This window comes from Athalia rosae, chromosome 2 (assembly GCF_917208135.1).
Source record: "Athalia rosae chromosome 2, iyAthRosa1.1, whole genome shotgun sequence".
Classification (NCBI taxonomy): Eukaryota; Metazoa; Arthropoda; class Insecta; order Hymenoptera; family Athaliidae; genus Athalia; species Athalia rosae.
Genome location: NC_064027.1, coordinates 25,436,449 through 25,451,294, shown reverse-complemented (window position 1 = coordinate 25,451,294; position 14,846 = coordinate 25,436,449). Strand labels below are relative to the sequence as shown.

At 42.7% G+C, this 14,846-nt stretch overlaps 1 protein-coding gene and 1 long non-coding RNA gene across 5 annotated transcripts; one reads left to right on the top strand and one right to left on the bottom strand.

Annotated features, from left to right (window-relative positions):
- Positions 1-516: 516 nt before the first annotated feature.
- Positions 517-12,264, bottom strand: LOC105689073 (synaptic vesicle glycoprotein 2B-like). Of its 4 annotated transcripts, none has more exons than XM_012405829.4 (12): positions 11,659-11,982; positions 3,770-3,826; positions 3,515-3,676; positions 3,217-3,379; positions 2,791-2,912; positions 2,432-2,676; positions 2,126-2,310; positions 1,864-2,047; positions 1,654-1,768; positions 1,389-1,548; positions 1,159-1,286; positions 517-848 (listed from the first exon to the last, which is right to left on the bottom strand). In XM_012405829.4, the coding sequence occupies exons 1-12, from the start codon at positions 11,711-11,713 to the stop codon at positions 796-798; spliced, it is 1,629 nt and encodes a 542-aa protein (XP_012261252.2). In that variant the 5' UTR covers positions 11,714-11,982; the 3' UTR covers positions 517-795. The 4 variants fall into 4 exon arrangements, with proteins under 4 accessions (XP_012261252.2, XP_020709773.2, XP_048505192.1 ...); XM_020854114.3 differs by lacking the exon at positions 11,659-11,982 and adding an exon at positions 3,917-4,477; XM_048649235.1 differs by lacking the exons at positions 1,159-1,286; positions 1,389-1,548 and having other exon boundaries at positions 11,659-12,264.
- LOC125499783 lies at positions 10,771-14,514 on the top strand. Its single transcript, XR_007276759.1, has 2 exons — positions 10,771-10,906; positions 12,258-14,514. It is a non-coding gene; the product is annotated as an uncharacterized LOC125499783 (long non-coding RNA).
- Positions 14,515-14,846: the final 332 nt, after the last annotated feature.

The following is a 14,846-nucleotide window of genomic DNA, read 5'->3' as shown; positions in this document are numbered from 1 at the left end:
ATTGGAACGGAACAACGAAGAAGAGGAAACGAAAACTTTTAGCTAGCCAAAGCGAGAGGAGAAAATGAACGGGTAACAATCGGGCAGGATGGAGTGTTGCAGCATCGAAAATCGATTCCGTCTCCGTAAATGATTTATTTATTTATTTTTTTTTTCTTACGATTTTTCTTTGTTCGGTGTCCGATATTGTTCTCTCTCTTTTTTTTTTTTTCTGCACACCTGTGCAACGTACGTACGAAGTGGTTTATTTTATCCACGAACGACATTATGCAGGTGGATAATAATTCGAATACCTGTTTCATTAAGTATTTATTATACCTACGCGTCATGAAAATTCATCGAATAACAAGACTCCGGCGAAGCTACGGAAACCTCCGTGTGGTTTATGCGTCAGTGTTGTAAGGTCAGTAATCGTTTATGTAAAGCGATGGACTTACGACTGGTTTTTACCATTCGCGTAGTGCCAGCAACTCCGCACTCATGATTCCTTGGTATCGAGAAAAGTCTTTCGAACGATTTCTTGTACATAAAAATTAATTTATTTACACCTGCTGCGTATACAATGGTACTATACATGCGAGTATAATTATAGCCATGTTATTTGTAGATACTTAAGTGTAATACTGTCTTTTATTTTACAATTTGTTTTCCCGTTCTTTGCCTCGATGTTTTTTTTTTTTTTTCTTTTTGCTCTTTTAACTTTATTTAATACTAGATCGGTTGGACTCGTCAATAATTACATTTCTCATTTAAGTATATCGAATTAATATCTAAGATTATAAATTAGTCAAGTTGTTATTCTAATTTTCCGGAATGTTTTTTCAGGAATATCGTCACAACGAACGCCACTGCAACAGAAATGGGAAGATCAAAGTTTTTTCAAAAAATCCCAACGGCGGGACCGCGGAAGAATCCAAAGCTCCGGGATATAACCGAGTAAGAACTACCCTCCCGTGACCCACTTACTGGCGAACAAACACAAGTAAACCCCGAAAGCTTAGAGTGTGTATACCGTTTCGCTCGTATGCACTTAACTTAGCGCTATGCGACTGCCGTTGCCGCTGCAGCAGCTTACGCTAGTGCACCGTACGTACGTACGTATGTACGTGCTTATGCGGGATTTATCGTACCGCCGTACACGCGGCATGCATTACTCACACGTGAGAAATCCACCGATGTAGTAAAACGGGGCGTCACAAGTCAAGTTAAGCAGGATTGGAAACAACAAATTTCCAGTCACTGCCCCCAGTCTACCAGTCATCACGGATATGCTCACCGCCGTCGCTCTGTAAACGTGTGGATCGAGGATAAAATTGACGGTGGTGTTTTTTTTTCCCCGAAAATCTCCAACTCGCAACGAGCTGCGTCGGTTTTTTTTCGACTATTACCTGAGATTTGTGGGCACCACTTCAACGATCATCGCGGTTATAGCGTTCGTGGATATCCCCGTGAGCGCTATGATAGCCGAACAGAGGATCAAAAAAACTTTTGTCGTCGGCGACCAGTTCAGAGCAAAGTTACAGGCACCGGCTGCCACCAGACATATGACTGAAAATATGGTAAAAAAAAAAAATAAAAAAAATAAATATTCCTTCTCAAAAAACTGTGGCAAGAGCAATGGCTTTCGACTTCTCAAAAAAATTAATCTCTTACACAATATATTTTTCTTCCCAACCTTGTTGATGATGAATCCGGCCAAAAATGATCCCAGGACAGCGGACGCCGCGATTATCGTTGCGTTCGTGTAGACGGTCGGCGAAACGGCCATCTGAAAGTTGGCGAAAGAAATAAAGTGAAGAATTAGTTTTGCGACGAGTCTGGACGTTCGATTCGCGACATAGCGATAGCGATTATCGCACCGACCGGAACGCAACCCTTCGTGAGATTTTTGTTCGCTACGGCGGTCTCGGTTCTGAAAGCTTCGATAGCGTCCGCGTTCAGTTTCTCGCAAATTGACGGAGAACTGAACAAGCCTTCAGATTCCTTGGGGTCAAAGTTGTTCAGAATAACGATCAGCTGGGGCAGCCAAGATTTCATTATTTGCATCCTGTAAGGGGAGGAAGTTCAATGACATTGCGTATAACTGTCTTTTAACGATTGTTGGAAATTTTAATGACCCACTCACCCCGACGTGCTAGCGAAGAGAACTACGTTCACTATGAATATGGAAATGATATAGGGCGTTGAAAACATCGACTTTCGTTTGGAAAAAACTACCTTCTGTGGATCGTTGGGATTTGACGAAATTCCGGAATGCACAGAGGCGTTACGCTTCTGAACGTAACGTTCTTGAAGCTGCAAAGCTTTGACCTACGAGTGTGGAGAAAATTAGAGGGACGAAAACTTGAAGATTTTCGGCGGATATATGGATTGTCCGAGTGAGATATCGTCGGATGGAATTTACGACGATTGAAAACGTTGAAAAATTTACCGGATAAGTGTCCGCCGATTTTCCAGTATTCATCGAGTACATTTTTCTAAATATTTTGAGCGCTTCCGACGAGTTACCGTTGGTCATTAGAAACTTTGGACTTTCCGGCAAAAAGCCGATAGTCAGGAAACCGATCAAAGGTGGTAGTCCGGATATAATCAAAAATATCCTCCAAGAATCAAAAACGAACAAATTATCAAACAAGGAAAACGACCAAGGTAGCGGAAGAACAGCCCTCGCAAGCGCTGTGAATAATAGAAGACAAAGAGTTAGTTTCGTTTTCGTTTTTTTTGGTTTTGATTTTTTTTCTGTTCCTGCGAACGAATTTCCCTGTTAGGAACTTTGATTAATCAATTAACCTGGTACAGCGATGTTTCCCACAGCAAAAAGCGACCCGGTCCACATTAGAACTTTGCTGCGGTGTCGCTCGGCATGGAATTCGGCGATGTACGTCATCAGGATAGCGAAGGGACCTCCGATGCTGTAAATAGAGCGCGAGTTGGTTCCTCCGTCGAAAGATACGATTGTCAGTTGTTTGGGGTTTTCCCCGAATGCCCGGGTTTCGTACGTTCGACGGGCCGTTGCCCCGGGCAACCATGCAACCTATAGCACAGCTAGAGGCGACGTACATTATAACGATACTATACGTGTGCCCCGTGTCATTTGTCACGAAGTACTCCCGCGGTATCGCAAGAATTTAGCGAGTACTTTAGATCCAGTCGTACATTTCTTTTTTACGAGGCCCGTTTCGCGCCTTTTCTTATTTCGTATATATATATACTCACATTACACCGCTGACGAATTTAAACGCCAAGTAAATGTAGTAACTCTGAGACGCGCTGCCAAATATATTGCAAGTGGCGTCTAATATGAGACCGAAAAGTAAAAGGTGCCTTCTTCCTACTTGATCCGCTATATAACCCCAGAAGAAAGCCGTGCATATCATTCCTGGAAAAAAGAAAACCATGTTTCACGCTATTTCATCCTTAACGGCTGAAAGCACGGACCGACAAAAAATGGAGCAAAAAAAAGAAACAAAAACAGAAAATAAACCAAAGGCGAATAATGTAAAATTTCACAGACCTCCAAAGGTGACGGCGGCGAGGGTTCCTTTCCTAAAAAGTGTCAAGTCAAGCTCGCACTCGGCCGATGGAATTACAAAAGCTATCGTCGACGTGTCAAAAACAACCGTCCATCCGGCCGGTATTGCCGCGAGAAGAAGGAGCACGTTAAAAAGTCCGTAGCCTGAAGAATTTTTGTTTTCAGAAGCAAAAAAAAAAAAAAAAAGTACGTGATATCTGACGAGCAACTGCGCAGATAATAGAAGATAAGACTCACCGGTCGCTGACACCGCAGCCTCAAAGTCTACGGGGGTTTCCGTACTCCGGTCATCTTCTGTATGGGGAATTCAGAAGGGGTAGCTCGATTAAAGGGTTGGAAAATAATCGAATCTAAAATCATCGTTCGTGATTCCTGTCTTCTCACCAGGTGTCCTAGACCCTGCCTCAACGTGAACACTGACCGCCATTCAGTCGAATTAAAACTAACGATTTTTCCGATCGGTTTTTTCGGATCGGTCGTATCAGATCCGCACAAACCGATGAGCTTTTCAAAACAAAATCGAATCAACTCCGGCGGAGTGACAACGATATTGCGACCTTCCGCCGTATTCTTCGCGTTGGCACTAAACGATTCGTACGGAGATAATTATCATGAAGCGAGTTATAATCAAGATGCGGAAGAATTATATTTATGTAGGGGAGAGATGGGCGAAACGAGGTTCGGGGCGGGGCGGGAAATGTACTGGTACACGTGACTAGTACACGCTAATGAGCTACCACACCGCCATTCGTACAAATTTCAGCCGCATTTACGCCGGCAAACGGAGAGAAGTGTCCCCGACTGCCGCAATTTTAGTACTCGTTGTACGTCAAATCTTCGGTCTTTTGATCAGAAAATTGGGTTGGCCGTTGCATGTTTTGAGCAGGGAGGCAAGCGTCACAATTCGCATTTATTTGCATGCGTCGATCAGACCACGTTTCTTTGACAGCGTCTAACGTGCGAAGAAAAATTGGTACCAAACCGGTTTTGAGGGCGTCTCACAGGGCGGATTTGCACCGCCCTTGAATCGGTGATTCAAAACTACTTTATACTCACACACAAACGATCGAGATCGCTCACAGAGTTTTATCACACGTTATAATAATCAATAAAAAACTAGTCTGCCCACTTGATCATCTCTGTCGGAGCTAAAAGTAAAAAAATCAACGGACTCGGGTGTACGGAGGGCAACTGAATCTTTTTGTCGGATTACAAGTGAAATGAGAGAGAAAAAAAAAAAAACGAAAAAAAGAAAATCACCAACGGTCCGTCCACATTTCGACGTAACAAAATCGTTTCGGTAGCCGAAAAAGCACGGGATCGCCGAGTGTAAAGTGTCAGCAGCGTCGCGTCACCGTACTGGTTTAATTATTTATTGGAGTAAAAATTTTCTGTGCGCACATCGGTACTCTTAACGTTTTTAGACAAACATGTTAAGTATTTGGAAGAATTGAAGGTCTGCCGGTCGCGCGTTATGTAACATACAAGCACGCCAATCGCTAATCGTATAATCGTTCGACGCTTGCACCGTACGACGCGCTTCAAGGAAGACAGTTTTGTTGCGTCGCAATGATTTCTTTTTTTTGTTTTTTTTTTCACCCTAGAATACCCGGTGCGATCATATCTCGTTGTTAGCTTAATTCATTGACCAAAGTTCAATTATTCGAATCGTCGGCGGCACATTTGACACACTTACATATCAATGAGCACACCTTGATATTGCAAACTCAAAAATGTCTTCGAGTTCCGAAGTGACACTTTTAATTTATTCGAAACGATAATGGGCGAATCGAATCGTACCCAAATCGAGAACAATCAACGAGAGATACAGCGACGATGATAGCGAAACTAACGCCGTAACATGATCATAATTTATCGTGCGACACAGAAAAACGGTTTTAGCTATAACGCGTCGTACGGTGCAGGCATCGAACGAACATCTGATCAGCGATCGGGCATGCTTCTATGTTACATAAAACAACCGGCGGATCGTTGGCTTCCCATCGCTCGACATGTTTGTCAAACAGTAACTTAAAGTCTGCCAATGTACACAAAATTTTTACTCTGATAAATAATTATACCCGTTCGGTGACGCACTCGGACGTCGATACCTCACACTTACTCGGCAATCCCATGCATGCTTATTTGACTATCGAAACGATTCGGTTACCTTGAAATCTGGCCAGACTGTTAGTTTTCTTTCAATCGATTTTTAACCTGACGAGATTCAAGATTCAGTCGGCTTCTGCACACGCGTGTGCATCGATTATGTCTTACTTTTACGCAGACCCGCTATCTCAGACGACGAAGTTGTCAGACTGATTTTTTATCGATTATTATATCGTAAAGAAACACTGTAAGCGATCTCAATCGTGTGCATAAGTATAAAGTAATTTAGAATTACCAATTTAAGGGCGCCAAAACTTTGCCCTTCAAAGCGCCCTTGGAAACGGGTTGAAGCCATATTTCTTTGCAGGTCGCAATAATATCGAATGTAACGGGGGCTGATCGACGTACACATCAAGTTACAATTTGTGTCGCTAGCTCCTTTACTATGAATGAGAGAGAGGGAGAGAGAGAGAGAGAGAGAACGAGTGGATTGATATGATTTTGATCTAGATTATTCACGATCGAGTCGTGTTGACATCGCGCGGCACAACAGGCTAATTGTTTGCATTGGTATCAATCATTTCATATGCAGAGCACCGCCGTACATTGGTTACGAAATATCTCGGCACTTGTGAATCTTTTCACATCGACGTATGAGTACGTTGGTTTTTTTTTTCACCTAAAATTAATTGCAAGTAGGGGAGATCGGGGCGAAACGAGGTTCGGGTAGGACGGGAAATGTGCTCGCGCACACGTGAACGCTAATGAGCTACTATACCGCCATTCGTAAAAAAAATTTCAACCGCAAAACGCCAGCCAGTGTAGAGAATTGCGTCGCTGCTGTCTCGTGAGAAATAAATGAATCTCTTTATAATTTTTTTCGAAGTTTTCCGACAAATTAGGAGGTGAGTAAGTAAATTTTTCAAATATTTTCAATCTGATACCGTAGCAGCAGCGTCGAATTTTTATATCAGGCACCGTTTGTAACCTTGATTGTTTCAGGTCGGAAACGCTTGGTTTTCCAACAAAAAATTTATCGTTGGGGCAAAACGATCGGGGCATAATGGGATAACCCGTCCCGTCTTGACGCGTGGTCGGGTTGACGAGGATGACAAGGAAGCGCATATCTCTAACCGTCGTCAATCCGACTAAATTCTGTGCTCTTCTCACCCCGTGTCATTTCCCATTTTGCGCCTGGATCGCGGCAAAATGGGAAAATTGACCTCCTCGTCGGATTGTTCCCGAATTACCAAAAAACGAAGTGATTCAGCCCGTAGAACCTTTTGATCGTACTGGGTGATTTATTTTAATCGCTCCAGGTCGATTTTTCGGAAACTAAGTGAGACACACAAAAAATAGTTCGGTATATAATATTCAGGGTTCAGAGGCGGACGAATCTTGGCGGTATCATCATTTCCGCGAATGGAGCCGCAGAGGTCAGGTGAAGGTCAACTTGGTTTTTCTAAAGAGAATGACATATTTTTTTTGGTCCAGAATCTGAACGAGCGTTAAATTCTGCACCAAAAAGTACCCGCACACGTATGGTCCAAGTTCAACGAGCGCTTAGGTAGAGCCGGTCAAAAAAGTGTGCTTTCAACTGGTACGCTGGCGGGCGCTGTACCTCGACCGCGACGCGTGGTCCCACCTGCAAGCACACTTTTTTGACCGCGTCTACCTAAGTGCTCGTTGAACTTGGACCATTTGTGTGTGCGGGTACTTTTTGGTGCAGAATTTGACGCTCTTTCAGATTCTGGACAAGAAAATCTGTCATTCTCTTTAGAAAAACCGAATTGACCGTCACCTGACCTCGACGGTTTCATTCACGGGAGTGCAGATATCGCCAAGTTCCGTCTTCTTTTACACCCCGAATATTTTATAGCAAACTTTTTATTGCGTATCTAGTTTCAGCTTGGGAAAAATCGGCCTGGGGCGAATCAAAATGAATCACCCAGTATGAAGTTGTTGTCTGTGTAAAAGTTGTCCGATTTCAACAGTTTGTATTTTTTTAATATGATGTTTTTCTCCTCATATATCCCGTTTTGTCACGGTTTCCCGATATATATATATATATTTACATGCGTGCACGTCATCTAATTGTTAACCGTTTGTTTCTCGTCGTTGTAACTTGATTTCGAAATATTCGCAGCATTTTCTGTATTGTAACAATATGTCTTATCCGCGCCGAATAATAACGCGTTTTGAAAAAAAACCGATGATCACGATAATCCCGTTGTGTTTGTTCGTATAGCTGCGCAATCCGTCGCGAGGTACATAAATATAATGTACACGTAAAATGCACCGCACATCAGTAGCGGAATTAACGCGCCGGCTCCGCGGAAAAACCGGATATGCCCGCGGAAGACTCGCTATTTTCCCCGATATTCGCCGACAAACTGGATATCACGGAATCATCTCGTATCTGATTGTCCGTGATTTGTTGTTTTTTTTTATCTACGGGCACTGAATCGGTTTTTTCAATGTTGTTCAGTTGAATTTCTCTCTCGCACAAAAGAAATCTAGAGATCGCGGTGATTGCGAAGTGTGAGAAGATTAAATTCATCTATCGGCGGTAATCAGAAAGCGCACGTGTCACAGGTGGACACGCGACGAGTAGCCTCATTGTCAATCAAAGTCGTCGGTTGATTTTCCACTTGACCCCTACCCTCGCCGATAAATTATACATTCAAAATACGATAAATTGATAAACGCCGTAAATTCTCATTTACAAACTTATCTGAGATACGATATTGTATCGGAGCAAATATTTGTGCAGCAGAAATCACGAGGTGAATTATTTGCCAACATTCATAATTACGTTATTTCCCCCTTTTTTTTTTTTCATTTTCCTTATCACGTATTATCAACGAAATTGTCTTGACAAATAAACTCACGCATACCTACATACGTTTGCATACACATCCTAATATCGTGAAGACGTAATCGTTATCGCGTTTTGTTTATTTGTTTTCCAGACAGATGTGGGTGGATACAGCTCAGCTCGACCAACCTCCGGATCGTTATACCCCCCTCGGATTAGATTAACGCTTTATCTTCCGTTTTCACCCTTGTTCCAACGCACGTTGAAGTTCTTTTTTTCCATTTTTCCGACCACCTACCTCTTCCAACGCGATCGATTTTCAATATTTACCGATCTTCGAGATCGAATGAATTTCTAGTTCCCAATTCACAAGATTCGTTTGCGTTCTAATCCTAGTTTCTAAATAAAAACAAATTTTCTAATTTATATTTTCCGATGGCAAAAATTGGATGTAAGGGAGAAAAATTTGCGATACGATAATTCGGCCATAATCCGAGGGGATGAGGTCCGGGAAGTCGATTCGAGTCGGGTTCCCCGATGTACGTACATATGTATACATACATATTATACGCGAGAATATTTTATGGGTAAATATATAAAGTTTCTTCTCGATTTTTACGAGGGGATCCCTCGGTGCCGCGCGAATCTTTGCGAAGACGGTTTGATGCATATAATCTATGATGATCTGGCGTAATAACCGAGCACTGAAATCACCGGAGTGGGACGGTCGCGACGGAGTGGGGAAATGGCGAATAGAGTGGAGCGGCCGTACGAGTCTTGTGACGTTCGTTGGGCCGTAATAAGGTTAATTAAACGGTCCGTCGATGATTATGTGTACCTTACACGAGAGAACGTTCAGCACAAATCAATCATATCTGCTGATATCGATCGGCGCGCGCTATGGAAATTCCACCGTATGTGGCGTGGTATAGGTATATGTATATAATGTACACCTATAATCCGCGCTACTGAGCGTTTTCAACGGTGCATTTGACCGGAACGAAACCTCGTTCGTATTCGGAATCATCGCTCCTGCAACCTGCGTTAATTGGAAAAAGAGCAAAAAAAAAAAAAGAAAAAAGCAAAAACGACGAATGAGAAATATAATAAAAAGGCATCAAGGGATTCTGTAAAATAATGCATGCATTGAAATAAAAAAAAAAAAAAAAAAACTCCCCGCTCGGTTGATTGCGATGGGAACCGTATATCAAACAACGTTAAGTCCGCACGTCAGACGGAAAGCTGCATTTCCCGATTTTCGCCGGATTAAATTGTACGCTTTTTGTTCCCGTAAAAATTTCACCCATCAATTACGATAGCCAGCTTTGAAAAATCGGTACGATATACGTTGTTTTCCTCGATCGCGCCCTAGATAGTTGAATTTCAGAAAAAATTTCATTCACAGGGTTTTACATATTTTTCCTGTCCCGCGCGGTCAGAGACGGGTAACGGTTACTTTTCCTGACTATTTTCAATAAAAAATTACGGCCTAGCGACGGAAGGCTTTTCCACGATTATATCTCTTCTATTCCCTGCCCGTTCGAACAATAAGTAGTCGAAGATAATTTGAAATTTTTTTTCATTTTCGAAACGTTTTATCACCTCGAATATCGAAATTTTGACCTATGGTCCCCCCCCCCCGGAGGAGACTTTTGTTCTTCTCGGGGAGTAGATTTTTATTCGTCGGACGATAAAAATTCGACCGGTCGATATAATTCGACCTTGAATTTCCTGGTTCGAAGTCGATTCAGCGGCTCTGTAAGTTTTGACGGATCTTCGTCGATCGCGAGCCGGCGAATCGCCCGGCAAAACGGCGACCAATCAATCATCCGTTTCCGCTGTGCATACGCTACATCGGTCGTTCGTACGATCACTTCAATGTCACGTGAAGTTTTATCGCGATCGTGCGGGACAGATACGGGTTATATGAAGTTTGTAAGAAGAGGAGATAAAAATTACAACAATTTGAAAGGTTTACTTCTTTTGACCCCGACGTACGTAACGCGCGCTACGTCGCGAACGAATCAGATACGTCAACCGGCGTAATTTCTACGTTGTTTACCCGCGACGTAGTTCAGTCGTCCAACGAACGCATACAAATTGAAGCAACGGTGAAAATCGGTATCGTCGGTTAGCGTTGCAACTTAATTTTGTATCGCGTTACCCGCGTGTATCTGGAATTTTCCCCTCTACCGAAGAAGACGGGGGTACGAACGCAACGCGGGCGCCAACAACATCCCCGCGCAACGGTTAAAATTTTCGCGAGAATTGAACGACCGACACGCGCAAGCGAATAATAATTGCTCGCTCGATATCAAAGACGGAACGAACTTGGGTTGAAACCGGCGTACGCGAATAGCTCTCTTTGATCAATTAACTAAAGTAACTGTGCTCCATAGTTGTACGTGTTCGTAGGGAATGCGCCGTACAAATATTCCTATTCATATGTACGTACAAATTCCTCAAACGGCTGATGCTATTCCTATACATCTGCTGGTACATTGAAATGTGTCGGCGGAGGTCGCGTAACGAGTTGTAATTCATTGGCCTGATTCGGAATAATTTGAGAAACACTTTGAGGTCAGATAACGTTTTTGTATTGTACTATCTCGAAGTACCGAATAAAATCGGTCGGAGAAAGCCCGAAATAGTTTACCGCACAGTCGCCTCTCCGTCCACGTCGTCTTTTATACATATACACGACGAAGAAAATAGTCGTCCGTCCACGTCGTGACGTACGGTTTGTGACGTAGAAAATTTTTTCGTTGGTATGGAATATCCGTACATATACTGTATACGTATCGACCATTGGAATATGATGTAAAAATATACTTCCGCGACCGGCTAACGACATATCGTGCATTATCGTGGTTTCATAACAGTTAACAATTGCTTACGTCAGCATCCTGCACGAGTACAAGTATATCTCATTCCTCAGATACGGAATTCATTTCGCCAAACTATATCGGTCATGGAGAGATTATCAATTCGTTCGTTTCGCTCTCCAATGTCAAGTGTTTTATTCATTTTTTCCTGCATTTTTTAAACAAATTGGAAAATAGAAAGTGAAAATCGCCGGTACCGATCATCGGTTGGGAAGACGATCGCGGCGTCTTCTTTGTTTTTTTTTTGTTCTTTTGTTTTTTTGTTGTTTTTTTTCTCAATTCATTGGATAATTATATTCAGTTATGACACTCACCGCGTTCGGTCGTTGCTACCACGTGGTACTGGGTCTTCTCACCGATCAACGCCATGATAGATCCTTGAACTTAATTATGTGTAGCGGGAACGGTCACTTTACCGTTTTCAAGAAAATCGGAGACGGTAGCATTCTACGTTCTAATCGTAGATGATATTTCGTGTTATTTATTGATTTTTTTTTTCTCCTGTCTATCAAGGGACTTTGATCGAAACGCTAGCGTGAGTTACATGAATTTCTCTATCCAGCTTATGTCGCGAACACTGCTTTTTTTGATGCACGATATTTCGCGACGCTCTTTTATATAAGTTGGGCCCACCGTGCCTTGGGCACCACATTCACGAAGCGCCATCTATTGCTTAACGAAATATCACCCAACCATAATACCGAGTTTCATGTCCATCGTACATTTACATACAATCATCATCGATCCACGGACATAATTATATCGTACATTATCTGTACACGGACACTTACATGTGTGTCGATGATAATGTTACGGTTACGGTCTTTCCGAGATTTCGAACGCGCTTAGTAGTTCATGCACATTTTTCCTTCTACGAACTGTCGTAAGCTTGTCCGAACAACTACGATTTCAGGTGAACAACCCACGGACACAGAGCATCGCCTTCAAATGCTACACGGCTGCGACAAAAATCCGGCAAACGAACGGACAAAATAAACGCAAAGAAACGAATGCCACCCCGCATCGATTCGTTGCAGAGTACGCGACGACGTCATGGGGGCCGGACTCAACGGGTCCGGGGACTTCCGTGACGTCAATTACCGAGAACCCGCTGGACACGGCCCTAAAAATAGTCCTGAAGTCGTATAACGACATCGTTGGATGGTTGGATGTCGGTGCCATTCGGATGGGGGAAACTTACGTTTGCCAAGCGAGCGCGTATCGTCCCTCGGCGATAAACTGGTCTGAAAATTTTTCACGATAGTTTTCCCGTAATAGTTACGTTTTCGGATACAGGATATTCCGTTATTCGCTCGAATATCAACAATCCGCAACTGTATCGGGGACGTGAAAGTTATGGGGCGGCGGTTCCGTAATATCGCGCTACCCGAACACGAAAAAGCTCGTTGCTAAGCAAACGAATTACGATTTACCCAAATTATTTCACGCGCTTAACTTTCTTCATCCCCAATATATATATATGTATACGTACGCCTATCGGCACTCGACAAAGACAAACTTTCCCACCCTTCGCGATACCTCCGTGCGATTCGTTGTCCCTCTGCGACGAGTCGGTTTTTCCTCTTTTCCTCCCATGTCATTTTTGGCACCGATCCCTGTGGATGTGCAATCGCATTCAGTTCGTGACATAATTTTTTCTCATTGTTAGACAAACTCCGCTCTGACATAATGTTTGCGTTGTTGTATATTTTAGGGGATAGTAGAGATGTAACGTAATACTTATTGTGATTCTTGAGCAATCATGAACGATATACATGTGCACACACAATATATCTAAGAGATTACCTGACATAATTGCGGGGTGAATATAACTACACGTGAGAGATAATGAAGAGAAAAAATTTTATATTTAAAAAATCAATTCGCACGTAGGCGTGATGATATACGAGAGGCAAGCAAAGTAGTAGTTTCTGTGGTTTATTTTTATCCGACGACGCACGAGAACGCTCCGTCGACAAGTTTTCATTACATAATTACGCGCTGAAGGTGGATACCTATTACACTTTTTTTTCTCCTCTTTCAATTTAATGCACGTTGTTTCATATTCTTACAAAGGGAAGTACTCTCGAAGTATATCGCGGAGTACGCGATGAACTTTGAAGTCCGGGAAATTTTATAACACCCATTTTCGTTTGTTCTCTTCGTGCATTCCGCCACGTATATAGGAAAAATGATCTTTTCTTTCAAAGTTAGTCTCTTTGTAAAACGAGATCTCGTTATGCGAGAAAAGAGAAAAAAAAAAAACACACGCACGGGGTGGCGGTCGTTAATTGTACTTTACACGGACGGCGCGGGCGAGACTAAAAGGTAACACTCCTCCGCGTTGTTACTCCGTTTAATGATGGGCGGAGGATATCGGCTACTTGTCATTTCCGACGTTTCGAGTTCCCTTTTTTACCGTAATCGTAATCCGTATTTTACACCTTCTAGTTTAAAAAAATATGAACCCTGAATAAGAATTAACATTCTTGATAATCGAGGGTAAGTTTTATTCGAAAAGATCAAATCCCATTCTTTTTTTTTCTTCATTCGTTTTTATATCTCCTATCGTTTTAAGCTCTATTTTCTCTTTTCTATTCTATAGATCGCAGAGTCCGAAATGACGTTAGCTGCGGTCCAGCCGGAGAAAATTTTAGGTGGAGAAAATGCAACGTGAATCGGGATGTAAAGGATTTACATCTGCGGTGGTTCGTCGGTGTCACTTTTCCACGTCTTGACCGCCGTCCACCGCGTACGTGGGTGAACTGTTATAATTGGATTAATTACATCGATACACGTGTAGGTGAAGCAAAATTGTGCCAATTAGCGTTCGTTATATCTACCGGTCGAGATTCCTACCTACAGGTATATCCTCGCTATATAAGGGATTTTACGACTCCAAAGGAGCTTATCGTTCTACCATTCGTAATCCCTACGCTATCCGAGTTTAATACTGACAGTGAAGAGTGAAGAGCCTTATTTCTAATACCATTATTATTGCGGAGCAAAAGTTTCGTCGACTGTGCAGAGAGAGAGAGAGAGAGAAAAAGAGAGGGAAATGAAGAGGGAGAAGGTGGCGTTGCGACGTGCACATATTATGGAAACAAACATATTTCACATTGTCGGTTATAATCAGAATAAAATCCCTCGGGATCTTGAGGAAAAACGAATCTTCATAGTGTTTCCCATCGAATAGAACACCGTAAATTACTCCTCCACTTTTATTTCGTACGACGATTCGAATCAGAATTCGTTTTTCCTTTTCTTCAGTTTGTTCGTATATCGCGTTGAAGGTACACAGGAATTTTCGCATCCCGACAGGCGGCATCGAGACAACCGGACAGACCAGAAACGCGACCGTTCCGATAATTCGCGAGGAATACGACCCGGGCAAATTTAAAAAATGACGTCGCTCTCCTACGTCTGAATTTTCCCTTCTTCCCGACACGTTCGCCTTGTATCTACACTCGGTGTAAAATCCATTACTTCGTCCATTACCGCA

Excerpts from the sequence above, each read along its gene's own strand:
- LOC105689073 (XM_012405829.4), bottom strand. The coding sequence starts at position 11,713 with ATGGCGTTGATCGGTGAGAAGACCCAGTACCACGTGGTAGCAACGACC. Across the intron at positions 2,913-3,216 it reads AAATTCGTCAGCGGTGTAAT|CATCGGAGGTCCCTTCGCTA; the intron begins GTGAGTATATAT and ends CTCTATTTACAG. Across the intron at positions 849-1,158 it reads CATCGGTGGATTTCTCACGT|TGGCGTTCGTTGTGACGATA; the intron begins GTGAGTAATGCA and ends TTTCTGTTGCAG.